At 41.9% G+C, this 14,134-nt stretch overlaps 1 protein-coding gene across 7 annotated transcripts in view; it reads left to right on the top strand.

The window, feature by feature from the left end:
- The window catches only part of si:dkey-237h12.3 (teneurin-3), a 165,081-nt gene that overhangs the window by 76,519 nt on the left and 74,428 nt on the right, over positions 1-14,134 (top strand). For 6 of the 7 annotated variants that reach the window (XM_058649258.1, XM_058649256.1, XM_058649255.1 and 3 more), the window contains 2 exons: positions 6,081-6,206; positions 8,211-8,425. In XM_058649258.1, coding sequence (XP_058505241.1) covers positions 6,081-6,206; positions 8,211-8,425 — 341 coding nt within the window. The remainder of the gene's footprint in view (positions 1-6,080; positions 6,207-8,210; positions 8,426-14,134) is intronic. The other variant, XM_058649260.1, reaches the window with a different exon arrangement.

Here is a 14,134-nt window from a genome sequence, read left to right as displayed (position 1 = left end):
ACTAGATTTTACAGAAAAATTCAGATTTACTGGCGTCATAAACCAGCATGACTACAAAACAATGGAGACTCCCAACCGATGAAGTGCTCGCCAAATCTGATCGCCTGTCACGCGGCACGATTATTTAAACTCCTTGTGTCCTTCATTGTCCTCGTATCAAAAGACTCAAAATGGCTTTTCATGCAAGAAAGTAATACCATGAATATTTTTGTTAATGTGCGGACTGTTAAAAACAAAACTTCCAGCTGCAGCCCTTTATTCTCTCATCAACGGCTGGAAGTTTGGATGTAAGGCTTGTGTGAAAATTACATTTAAAAAAAGGGTGAATTTTAAGAGGTTTAATCCGATTTTCTTGCGCCGCGGTGCAGGGATTGTCTGGTGCACGTCTGAGTATAGTCGGATATCTGCATTTATTTTAAGTTTCTATACATATTTTACAATAATATCATGATTGTGAATTCCTTCAGCCATTATAATTCTCATGTGAAAATCTCACACACAAACCAGGGTCTTCCTTTCTTTTATTAAAAATAAATACACCTCTTAATCTCACCACTTCAAAGCCAAATTCCTGCTATTATTTTCCAACTCTTGCGATCCCACCTTTGCACATTTTCTAGAGAGAGGTGCATGTCATTTTATGACTGTGACTTTGAAACAAATCAACCACGAGGCCCTGACAAAATGAAGTATACACACACAGGCTTTGGAGTAAATATCACCACCTTATACTTGTGGTGTTATTGCTTGTCGTGGAGATGCAGCACCAGCTGTCACTCGAGCACATGAGAACCAATAGTCTTTGTGCCAGACGCACGCGCATCTCTTTCGATGTTAGTGAAAGAAAACGCGACTCCATCATCTCCGTTGTCATTAGACAATCTATAGAGTCGCCTTTCAATGACTCCGAACAAATAATAGACGAGCTGTGTGGAGTGAATGGAGCCAACGCACCTCCTCATCTGTATGAAGTTTGTGCTCGGTAAGGAGAATTCCTACTCCACTGCCCTTTTTCCTTTGTGCAGAAATTGCAGATGTCCTGATAGGATTTAGTCGTGTCTGTCTGACTAAACCTTCAGTCAGATATGCAGACATGGCCCGAGCACAGTTTCCAACAAGACATTCCTGTCTGTTTCCCTCTGACGGGGCATGTGCATCACTCCCACACTTTCTGATCGCAGTACGCACAACGACAGCCAAATTCGCGTCCTCGGGGGTTCCTGTTAAAACACAGCCAGCAAGGTTGAAATGGCCAGCACAGATGGAGACACAAGTCGAGGAGCTGAACTCTAAGAAGAGGAGGGAAACTGTCCACTTCACTTCAACTGTGCAGGAGATCTGGGTCCACAAAGGCTTTTGTTGTATTAGAACCAAAAACTTGATCATTCTGTCAAACAGGAAATGCTTTTATCTCTTCCCCCCCCCTTTCCTTTGGGCATTATTTCCTATGAGAGATATTTTGAGCATTTTTTACAGCATGTGTCAACGCTGACTTCTTGCTAACCTTTAGAATCTTGACCACAGCAATAAACCCGTTACAGATTCATCTTTCCTTATGCCCTCCCTTGTCATCCGAGCCCTTAATCTTTACACTGTGCCTTTCTCCCCGCGCGGATATATAAGTATTCATCCAGCTTGGAGGCAGGGAAAATGTGACACAGTAGTATAAGGAGAAATATGGCGTTGTTGGGAAGATCCTATAACCCGTGTTTTATTGGTGAATTGAGAGGGTATCGCTCTCTTTGGAGGAGAGGTCATAAACGCGCTATATCAATATCAATATTCACATTCCCTTTATTGACTTAACTGTTTTGTCACTTGTTGTTGTTCATGATCTTGTGTCGTAAAATTAGTGTGGATGTAGAGGACCGTGTGCACGCGTTTTATGGCCTTAACTGCTCCTCTGCGCGCGGGAATCAGTTCCTATTTCTCGCGCGTCTGCCCGTGGCAGGTGTACAGTGTGCTTACACAGGGAAAACAGGCAGAAGTGCTTCTTTGTTCACTTTCTTTCACCAACAGATTCATTCACGACTTCTTCTTTTTTTTTTTACATCCCTTCAAACTGCGACGTTTAATTGCAGACATTGCCGATGGGTTGGGGTTTGTATTTTTGGACCGGTGTGAGGGCACGCGCGTGTGTGTGTGTGTGTGTGTGTGTGTGTGTGTGTGTGTGTTTAACAGATGCAGCCCTCTGACACTTGCCTCGGGTGTCTGAGTGTTTCCACCACTTCCTCGCTCTTTCATCTGCCGCCAGTTCACCTGCCAGGTGCAGTGACTCAAGTGACTACAAGGCACATGCACTTTCATACTTCCCCTCTGTCACAGTCCCATTAGTGCAAAGACAAACACAAAGGCAAAATGGTAGTTACTGATGTTTACTCAGCCATAATAGTCTCTCTCTCTCTCTCTCTCTCTCTCTAGCTCCGATCGGGACTAACATACACAAGGATTGTTTTCTTTTGTTTAAGTTGTTCATTCTGTAGCATGAATTACTGTCACAGAGCCGAACCCTGGCTTACCCGACAACAGCAGCTCCTGTAATTCAAATGAGGCAAACGTGCTGAGGTGATGCTTTCCACTTCCACTCCCGCAAACGCACTGATTGGAAGGATTTCAGCGATTGTGCAGATATATAGCGAGGACAGTGCAGGGCCAAGTCCAGCTTTGATGTTCTGATGAGATGCAGAAACAGGATGTGGATGTATTTATTCATTCATTTATTATCCTTTTTTTTTTGGTTTATTTATGGCACAGCGTAAAAGACGAGGCTTGAATATCAGGCACATTTAGATGTGTTTGTAAAGGTTACACGTTTGTTTATTAAGAGTAAAGGAGAGACTCTGTACCACTATCACGCACAACAACATCAACAAGGCTTCACCGGTTCAGCTGTGATTGTCAATTACTAACAGCTTTAAAAAAAAAAAATGTACATCATAAACAAGACAACCGATGCCTGACCACACATTTGACATTTAAACAAACAATTTCCTCTGTGGACTTGACTTCATAGCTCACTGAAGGCTTTCATTCCACACCACTAGAACCAAATGTTCCGATTATGATTGGGAAAGCGGAGCCGCTCCAAGCCGCTCAGTGACACAGTGATTGTGTCTGTGAACCCCCCGATCACTACAGGACCATTTGGCCTGTTAATCTTTTCACATCAGCGCCATCAGGCCCACGATTGTCAACACGGATGAATCGGGCCATGTTGTGGCCCAATTATCCTTTAGCATGTGGCCAACTTTACCAGCCGTCACTTACCACTGATGCATACAGCGTAATCTGTAGGAATCCAGCAGAGACTTAACAAAGGAGACAACGCGAGCTCGTCTAATCGCTACATGGCCGACAGAATGAACTCAGTCTTGCAATCTTGGGTTTGTCTGAGGAAACGCTGTGTCCCACAGAACAGGAACATTTAAGTCGTGCTCTCAGCTGCAGCCCCCGGGGGAAGTTCCTGGCGAGATGTGCAGCCAGGTTTCAGAACCAAAAACAATGTTTATCTCAATAATTTTGAGGCGGTAGTGCTCCAAGTTGTTGTTGGCACACTCCGACTCCAGATGGGCCACCTCTCTATCTGTTAAGTGGACCAATTATTCTTGGTGACGGTGCCCATCAGAACAGTGTCATCAGCATATTTTATCAGGAAAACACTTTCTTACCTGTCAATGGTTTTAATGCCGCCGCAGGTTTCTTGGCCGACTTTATTTGTTGCAGTTATCTGTCACATTATTACTCCGTGTTTCTTCAGGTAAAAACACAACCAAGAAAGATGTGAACAAGATATGAGAGCAGCCAGGGGGATTATCTGGGGCAGAAGTGTTTGTGCCTCTGTTCACTAAATACCATGTAGATGTCAGAGCTTAGACGAGTGTGTTGTGAACTTACAAATGCAGCCTCCCATTCACCGTCAGTGGAGGTGTTCCACGAGGCGAGTTTTGATATTTTGAGACGGTAGTCCAGCTTCTCCACTGTTTTGCCCTAGAAGAGAGCTGCTCGCAGCCCATAAATATTAATTGAACTGGCCCGTGCTGCCGGAATAACTTATGCTAATTCATAAATTGAGAGCTTTTCACCTCAAAGCAATTTGTTGATGAGATAAGTGGGGATTCAAGACCCGGTGTACAAAGCACAATGAATGATAGGAAGAGTCTCTGTGGTTCTGCGGTGTGTCAAGATACATGAGAGCCCGCTGCCACACACAATTAGCTTCCTATCGTAGACCTGGGAAGGTGATGATACTTGAAGACGGCAAAGCACAGTAAAAAGCTGTGGGGAGTCTCTGCATTTGTCATGTTAAATGAACCGGAGTCTTAAACAAGGAATCAAGCGGGTTAAGGTGTTTTTAGACGAGGAGAAAGGTGCCAAGTCGTTTATTTTCTGCAATTGCTGAGAATAAATGTTCCAGTCAGCCCATAATTCTGGTCCAGACTCACATATCTACTGTTGAGCCTGGTAAATATTATCCACTGAACACGTGCACTGCAACACGGCTGTCAGCATATAGAGGTATTTCACAATTTTAACAAAGTAAATCACTCTCAGTAGCTGCAAAATAGGCCAAGGAGAGTGCTCAATGTATATTTTTAAAGGCCATTTGTGGCGTATTTCCTTCTTGTCTGTCTGCGTCAGACGTACATACAGTAAGTACGTTTTGTCTGAAAATGATCCGGCGTTGACGGACAAAGACTGGTAATTCTTTCTGACCTGTTATGAACGAAAAGGAAAAAAAAAAGATATTGATGCCCAGACAAATACAAGTGCACTGATGTTTGCAGGTTTTCACATTTGGGAGTCCTGTCAGAACGCTGCTCTCACAGAAAAGCCAGACTTGTCAGGGAAAAGAAAGAAAGAAAAGTATTGATGGACCAGTCACTATTCGCTTCTTTTGCTGGTGGTGCTGCTCGTTTGCTTCACCAGCCACAATAATTGCTGCTGACAGTGAAGTTGATGCCGTCTCTGGATCTAGTGAGTAGCCAAAACGTTGTCACTCAATAGTCAAACTTGTATTATTATTTTTTTATTATTATTTATTTGGAATTCAAGGCGATGGAGTCTTTGATGCACCAACGTAGGGTTAGATCATGTGTATGTTTATCAGGATTTCCTAAAGTACCAAATGATGCACCGTGCACACTGGTTTTCTGTCGTTACTTTAGTCTCTATATTTGATTTTCTCCCTGGCCCCACATTCACGCTCTCAAGTTATTTGCCACAGTCAATATCCATCTTCCCAGAGAGCGACAGGTGCTATAGAGAAAAGTTCCTCCCACAGATCAAATAGTTGTAAATCAAGATGCCTCCTCAGCACGTTCCCTGGCTGGTGACTTTGAAGGAGATTGGTCCTCTCGCTACACACACACACACACACACACACACACACAGCTTCATTTCCCAAAACAACAAAACAGAGCTTGATTGAATCCAGTGCTGTGACAATAAAGCAGGTCAGCTGAATGAAAGCTGCACACGGTTTAGTTACATAAGACAACTGAAGAACCAGCACCACTTCTTCTTGTGTCAATACACTTCCTTTATTCTGTTCTTTAAAGTCTTTCACTTTCCATATCTTTTCACACTCATGCAGCTCAATCACTGTGTCTGTCCTTTTCTTATTTATCTTCTTTCTTTTTTTCCGACTTTGGAAGTTTGAGACTTTGCATCTTGTCTGTTTCTCTGAAGTGAAAGCAATGTGTCAAAAAAAACAACAACAAATCCCTGCCTGCTATTCTCTTTGATACAGCGACTGATTGTGTGGCACATTTAATGAACATGCAAGAGCAACATGGTTCCTCAGTATTGATTGAAGTGGCTTTGAATGGTCTCTGTCAGTGTTGTTTTTACACAAAAGCCACCCGTGACAGCGTAGCTGTAAAAATACAAAACCTGAACACAAATGTTGGAAGTTAAAGTGTTTTTTTTGTGCCTACCACTGCTCACCACCACTGGTCTTTTGAGCTTAAGTGGCTTGATTATTTTTGTGCAACTATTTGCTTATTTGTTCACCCATTTTTACAAAACCCACACAGATTATTTTTTTTGTGTGTGTGTGTGTGTGTGTGTGTATTTCACAGCAATGCACCTTTTCGGCCTCAACTGGCAGCTCCAAGAGTTGGACAACCAGCTGGCTTTTGAAAATGGAGGAATTGGGAAGATGGGGCCCACTCAGTCGAGCACGGTGACAGCTCTGGCTGCTGATGGTGAGGATATAAAGAATCTGAATATATCAGTTAAAGCTGCTGTCAGTCTTTCGGCTAATGTCCTGTCAGTCGCTGTCATAGGCGTCGTCCTTTCTCCTCCCATTTGTCGTCTCATAACTGGCATTTATTCCCAGATAAATGGCCTAACCTTATGACCACATAGGACCGCCTCTTTGTGAGGTTCTGCCTCCTGACTGGATAAAGTGTCTTGCGCTACTATAAAACAATGACTTAAAAAATATTTTAGTCATTGTTTTGTAAACTGAAAGAATCAGTTGATAAAATTGTGATAGTTTCACATTTTACAATACTGGCATGACGTCTCCATGGTGCTGATGTAGATGTTAGGAAGTGAAAATAAATCAAATGGAACAAATAGATTATAGATTGTTTAAGTTTGGACCTGTGAATTTCTTTCAAATTCATTTCATTTTGACTTCATTTTCATGTGTAAAGGAACGGAACTCTGTAGCAGTTCTTTTTTTAACAGTGAACTTGCACAAAACTGCCTGAGACTCATGTCGCTGACCAAACACTCACTCAACTATTTTCTCTACTGTCTACAGTCCAGGATTTTTCCGTGGTTTATTTTGCCTCAGGGTTCCATTTTCCCTTTCAGAAAATGAAAAATAATTGGTGTTGAATGTTTGTCTGACGACGTTTAGAGAAAGGATGGCAAAGTGAAATGTTCAATGCTTGATTCTCAGTCAGGCTTTAGACTTTATTAAGACCCATTCGCCCTGCAAATACTAATTGACTGATTCCAGACAGCTTTGTATTGCCTAAACATAATTTCGGGACCATTGTGTATTTAACAACAAGCAGCCTCCCTCTCCCGGCTCACCTTTACAGCAAAAGCCACCTAAATTAATCTTTAAGCACACTGCTGTGTTTATAATGCACAGCCACGGAAGCATTAATTGAGTTGAGTGGGCCGGGCAAACGCTCAATTGTTTAAACTCGGCTAGATTTAAATCCTCATAAGTACTGCTAATTAAGATAGCATGAGGCAGGTTTTGGACTGTTTAAAGGCAATCAATAGCTGGCTATTATTCTCCCCAGAGGTAAACTTGGCTTCCAGTCGTCACTTTGACTGAAGCTAAAGTGACAGGTAATGGCCTCATTACACACACACACACACACAACACTGAGGCATGCAAATAATTGAGGTCTGGCACAAACAGATACACTCACGGCCACGGTAATAACAAGTCCACGTGCTGAAATACGTCTTTTGCAGGAGCAAAGGTTGATTTGTTATTGTGTCGCTGGACGACTCTGCATCTTCCAGCTAACGAGTTTAAAGTAATTTCCACAGTAAAAAAATAAAGCACGGCGTTCCCGCTACAGTAGAGCTTTGGACAGCAGTGACTTTAAAGCTCCTTTTTAACAATGAAATCTGTTCTTGTAATAACACCCTGCAGGCGACAGTTTTTCATGTGAGCGTGAGTCATATTAAAACTGGCCGTTTCTCCATCTTTGGCAGAGTAAGGACACAGTTTAAGGACATCATTGGCCAAATTGTTTTGATTTGCTGTTATTGCTCTGGAATGGTAGCACTCAGTATATCTGACAGATTCCATTTAGGTCTTATCTGATATGAAGCCTTACCATATGAGTCACCAGGACCAGAGAAAAGATGGGAGATGCTGCCTGCTCAAGTCTTATAAAAAGCCAATTATATGTGGTCATTTTTTTTCCGTGAGCAGTGCATCATGGACCACTGGGAACCATTACTTTTAATCCTGTCTTGCTCAGTCACTACTCATTTGGAAAAGATATGACTATCGTATTGTAAGGTCCCCGCTAGAATAAAGGAATCAGATTACAGTGAAAAGCAGAAGATAGAACGCAGCATTTACAGATAACCCAGAGATCAAACACAAGATTGTATTTTAGATGAATGTGAAGGCTTTTAACTGATGGCATGAGAAGCTCTGTGATGACTGATTTGGAACATTACCATACATGATATGTATTTTTTTTTTTTTTTTGGTCTTCCAGGAAGAACCCCGACGCTCCATCAGGAGAACAACTCCATCGATACGGGACAAGTCGACGTTGGGAAGAGGGTGGGCCAGAGCGTCCCACCGGGTGTGTTCTGGCGATCTCAGCTCAACATGGACCAACCGCGTTTTCTCAAGTTCAACATCTCGGTACAGAAGAACGCACTAATTGGAGTTTATGGGCGCAAGGGTCTCGCTCCGTCTCACACTCAGGTACAGCTTTTTGTAATGAACATTTCCACTGTTTTATCACCAAAGTAGAAACAAAACCTTTGAGATAATGCAATTTGAACTCTCAAAGAAGCCACTACAATGTGCTTTTGTTGTTTTTTTGGCCAATCAGCTGCTCCTCACAGAGGAAACACATGGCTACTTAACATGTAGCTGCTGCTGCTAGGCTCCTGACTGCTACTGCTGCTTATTACTGTTACTGCTGCTTTGAGAAGCTGCATGTGTTCACCATTGAATGAAAATGGACAAGGAAAAACGAATTGCAGAAGAACTAAACCGTGGCTGTTGCAGCACAAATCTTTGGCTGTACTTCTTAAGGAAGACAGAGGCTTCTGGTCATGCTGACACCAATCTCACTTCTGCTATGCTCGCGGACTTTATCGCTAACACGTTAGCATTTAAGCTAGCGGACTTCATCGCTAATTTGTTAGCATTTAAGCTAGCGGACTTTATCGCTAGTGTGTTAGCATTTAAGCTAGCGGACTTTATCGCTAATGTGTTAGCATTTAAGCTAGCGGACTTTATCGCTAACGTGTTAGCATGTAAGCTAGCGGACTTTATCGCTAATGTGTTGTCATTTAAGCTAGCGGACATTATCGCTAATGTGTTAGCAGGAAAGCTAGCTGACTTATCACTAATGTGTTGTTGAGCTGTAATTTTTCTCTCACTCATTCTCCTCAGTGTGCCGTGATGTTGTGTTATATGTGACACAAGCACACAAACTAGTAAAGAGCAAAGCAGTTATTTTCGGTTTACTGAATCGTTATCATTATAATCAGGTAAATAAAAAGATTTGTTCAGTACTTCCTGCATGACTGGAGCATGCAGACTCCGTCTGACACAGTCACTGCATCACTCCTCTGTTAAATATTGATATTTTAGAAATTTTGGGGCTAAATGTTGGAGATTAACACATGTTTTCAGGATTTTCAAGTCTTTTAAACTGATCTACATTTCGGCATTGTTCAGTTTGATTCTTTGTTTGTCGGGTTAGGGTTAGGGCTAACCCACCACGTCACATTTTAGTACCGGCTCAGCCAGAGCAGGTACCAAAAAAAGTACCAGGTATCAGGTACTTTTGCTAATGGAAAAGCTAAATTAAAAAAACAAGTACAGTCAAGCCGAGCCAAGTGGTACTAGAACTGTATTTAAAAGTGGAAAAGTGCCATACAGTATGTGTCACTTCCTCTCTCACTGGTGTTGCGCTGTATCTACCACTGTTCTCTACAAGTCAACTCATTTTGCTGTGGCTATCAATCTGCTGGACATACAGCCAAGTAGATGGGGGGACACGACAACAGGGTGGATCTCTGCTGCTTCTGAGGCTTGTGTGTAAGGCGGATTAGGTAACACCGCACGCTCACTGCGTTGTTGAGCCACTTTAATTAACCAATATGGAAATTCATTAACTGTGACTCCCCTAAAGATAATAGGACCTCATCTGCTCTTCATCTTTAACTTCATGTATAATAATGATTTCTTCCATATGCCTCGCAGAATAACAGTATAACAAGGAAATGCATCATTATGAAGGAGCTTGGGTAACTTCAGAGCTCTGGTAACTCCTTTGAGCTCTGTTTTGGTCTCTACCTGGCATTCTGGTTCAAATTAATCCTTGTTTTTAATAACAGTTGGACAATAACCGCAATCAAATGTATGTCAATATCAGCAGAGAGTTGAGATCTGTTGCTCATAAACCTAATGACTGTGTTCACGCTTATTTGGTGAGAGGAGTGAATGAGATTCAACATTCAACTGCAGCCCTGCCCTCTATAGCTATAAGAGACCCCTTATTTAAATTCTGTTCATGTAAGCACTGTAACCAGGCACTAGTTTAATTTAGATATTCACCCACTGGCTTCGATTTGCCCGTGTGTGAGCATGCACTCTCCTTGGCTTCCACTTAAATGTCTGCCATTTGCAAACTAAAGTGTTTCCAAAACGCGTGATGTGTCACTTGCATGACATTTCTCTGGATCTGAATGTCCAATGCTGGGTGATGGTGATGGAGGCACTCAGACAATGGCTATTTTCCCCCCACACTTGACTGCAAAAGCTCTTAGCTTCACCCCCTTGACATTCTCTTTCAGTAAAGATGGGCTTCACTCAAGTGCAGACAGTTAGGGCCACTCTTTGATAGAAGAAAGTCCAATGCCAGTGACAATAGGTGAGCTGGACGGCACTTTCAAGTTAGAGAAAAGGAAGGCCTACAAAATCAAAGACCAAAGGGTACTAATTAACAAGACACCACTTTTATGTCTGGGGTAATTGTTACACTGACACTCAAACTTGTCAATGGTGGTCTCTGTGTCCGTTGCGGCTCCCTCTAAATTACATTCTGTTCAGGTACCGCAGGCACAAATCAATGCATTTACTTAAGTGAGCATGAAAGACCCCAATGAGAGAAATTGACTGTTTGTCTTATTCACAGCTTGACAAGAAAAGAGTGTTTCCACCTTTCTCAAATATAGACTTCTTCCATCTAGCTATTGAGTGTTTACCTGTGCTGATTCAAACCAAACAACTTAGAGAGGGGAAGAAAACTTTTGTCATGTTTTCTTCGTGGGGAATTTGTACTCAGTTGTTATCGAGTAAAAGGCTCAGTCCACTCAGTCTACAAGCTGGAGAATTTGCAGGCTCTGAGTGTTCCTCCTCTCTCCACGAGGCATCCGGGAGTCTCTCCACGCTTGGTCTCTTGCCTGTTATTCAGCGGTATTGTTGGATTGAGATGAGTTGGGGGTGCTTTCACACCAGCTAATCGAGATGTATGCACTTGGCCTGGAGGTTCAGGGCTTGTGGGATGAACTGTTTTATTGCTTCTCCCTCAAGCCAACAACACAAAGAAGTCAACTTCCGCCAGGTTAATATCCCTCCTCTGCCCCCTGATCTACTCAAAGGGGTTTAAATCACAGTGTTGACTTCTCTCTGCCCTCGCCTAATGTGCTCTCTCCTGTTGTTTGCAATCAGCTGAAAGATTGCTTGAGTCCATGTTTGTTACATTCCAGACATTTCAAACTAAATCGTGTTTTATTTTATTTTCCTTCTTTCTTTCTTTCTGTCTTTCTTTTTTTTTGGTCGTGCTCTCTCAACAGTCTCTCAGTCCTTTGTGCTCCTGTGAAGCTGAATGTTGTGCACACACTGATTTAGAACTCCATTACTTGATGTATGGCCACTCGGGAGCAGAGCACCTCAATAACAAGATGTGAGATACAAAGCGCTGATGTATGGCCAAGCAGCTTTTAAATTTGTGTTAGCAAATTGTTGCCAAATGTATACATCATTCATTTGAAGTTGAAGAATGCTGTCCTATAGCACTTGTTTACAGCTCCCCACAGCTTTTGTGAAGTTATCTGCTATAGTTGCCAACCTTCTGTCTTTGTCTTGTTTTGTTTTTACTGACAGCAGCCGGTCGAAATCAGATTGACAGGAGCTGCCATGCTTTGCAATAATTTAAGAGGCAAAAAGGCTACACAAGGCTGCAGATTAAGGATGAGATTGATATTAAGTGAAACAAATGTGTATATATTTTCTCACAATGATTTTATTAAGAATTAGATATGTTTTGTAATGCAGTTATTGCTATTTTTATATGGAGAGTTCTATTTTCTGCTGTTAAACGTCTTTGGTTTTTTCCATCTTTTATTTATAATATTCACTCACTCACTCATCTTATATCACTTTATCCTTATCCTCCACATGAGGGTCACTGGGGGCGGTGCACACCTGGCTATTTATAAACAAAAAACAATAATATTTATAAACAAAATTAAATTTTATTTTTTTTTACTTTTCCCACATCACTCGGAACATAAAAAATGTAACTTTTTCTATTGGGGAGGTGATATTACACCTAGGTAAAGAACAATCACTCTCAAACAATCACTCTAAGGCGTTTCAAATTTTATTCCAAATGAATATATTCAATATACGCATAATTTAAAATCTCAATAGTCTCAAATTGAGAAATGAAGACGTGTGTAAGTCAAAAATCGATGGCTAATTAATCGTAGCTCTCTGCAAACAACAGTCACATCATTGGATTTAAATCTGTTTTCAGAAAGCAGCTTTGTGCCAGTTGCTATGCATCACTCTCTTAAGCAGCTCGCTCTCCACTGCAGGCTCAGTGCATCTGTGTAACTAACAACAGCCTCAGCCAGGGGATCTGTCTGCATCTGCTGTGCTGCACTCCACCCGATTGCTTGTTTGGGGATTGCCAGTGTGTGTGTGTGTGTGTGTGTTGCACAGTTTTTTCCTGCTGCAGTGCTCTGTACCCTACAGCTTCACTCAGAAACGAGGTTCAGGTGTTGAGCAGGTGCAGCGAGAGCAGATGTGCCGCTTTATTAACAAGTGGGTACTCGTTTTTACCCCGTAAATCAATGTTTGTTTGAAGAAATATATTTCTAGGCAGCGGCCCTCTGCGTGTATCCAGTAAGAAACACTGGAGTGGAAAATACTATAATACCATGTAATATCAATTTTATTCTGTGTATGCAGTGTGTGTCCACTGTATATCTGTAAAACATGAGCTTAGCAACTGGCGTTTGCTTTGATTTAATTGCAGATCTACCAATTCTGTTCAGTTAATTAATTTTTACCAGAAGACAACCATTAAACACCACTAATTAAAAAGATAGTAGCAGCCTGTCACAACATAGGTTTAACATAACACATGTTTTTATGTTTTGTTCTTTGTGTTCTCTTGCTTGTTTTTCCTTTGCTGCATTGGATTTAGCTTCCTTGAATTATGCAAACAGTCAGACATCACAGGGTACATTTAGATTTACCAGGATGAAGTGACTAATTTCCTGACTTTCCATGATTTTTCACAGACGATCCCATTTTTAAATCAGAATTGTGTCACTTCACTATGTGGTCCTAGATCAGATAAGTGATCACGCGTGAGCACAATCATGTCAGAATCCATGCGGCTTTTTTGAGCTTGCATAAGAACCGAAGCCAGTGAACACTGGAGGAGCGTGTCGTCTTACAGAGTTAAATGCACGTGTGTCATTTGAGGAGACAGTCACGCTCGCGTGAAAGTCAGACGCGAGACACTTGTAGATATGAACGTGAGCCGTCAAGTCTGATCTACAATGCAGACAGATTATAACAATGCGGCAGATAATCTAAAGGTAGCTGTAGTTTCAGGTGCTTGTAGCTGAAAAAGCGGCACACAATGCAGTTCCCTCTCTGTCACACGAGGACTTTTCTTTCCCCTCTCCAGGTGATGGACCTGTCACTCTGTTGTGCACGTGTGTGTGTGTGTGTGTGTGTGTGAATTTCTTCTGTGGACAACACTGAAACACAGTTTTCACAGCCCGTCGTCACAAGTGCAAAAAAGATCAATAGAAATCTGTATGTACTCTGTGCGACTGAAGAGATTCTCCATCTTTTCACTGCTTATTTCGTCAGCAGTGAACAACACAGAATTTGAAGTGTCTGCATTATGCACCTTATTAGCAATGTTAATTCAACAAATTCTCATAAACACATTTAGTTATTTTTGTGTGCATTTGCCCCAGAGCTGCATCGGCTCTATCAGTGTACAAACAACTCTCCTATCACCGTCTATCAAAAGATGTGCTGCATGCACAACCTGTTGTGGTTCTGCCTTGAAACATGACTGTGAAGAATTCCTTTCAGGCCGTTTGTGCAAAAAACGAATAAAGTATTAACATTTTGAACTCTTTA

This window comes from Solea solea, chromosome 14 (genome assembly GCF_958295425.1).
Source record: "Solea solea chromosome 14, fSolSol10.1, whole genome shotgun sequence".
NCBI classification, from domain to species: Eukaryota; Metazoa; Chordata; class Actinopteri; order Pleuronectiformes; family Soleidae; genus Solea; species Solea solea.
This window is presented reverse-complemented; position numbering and strand designations above follow the sequence as displayed.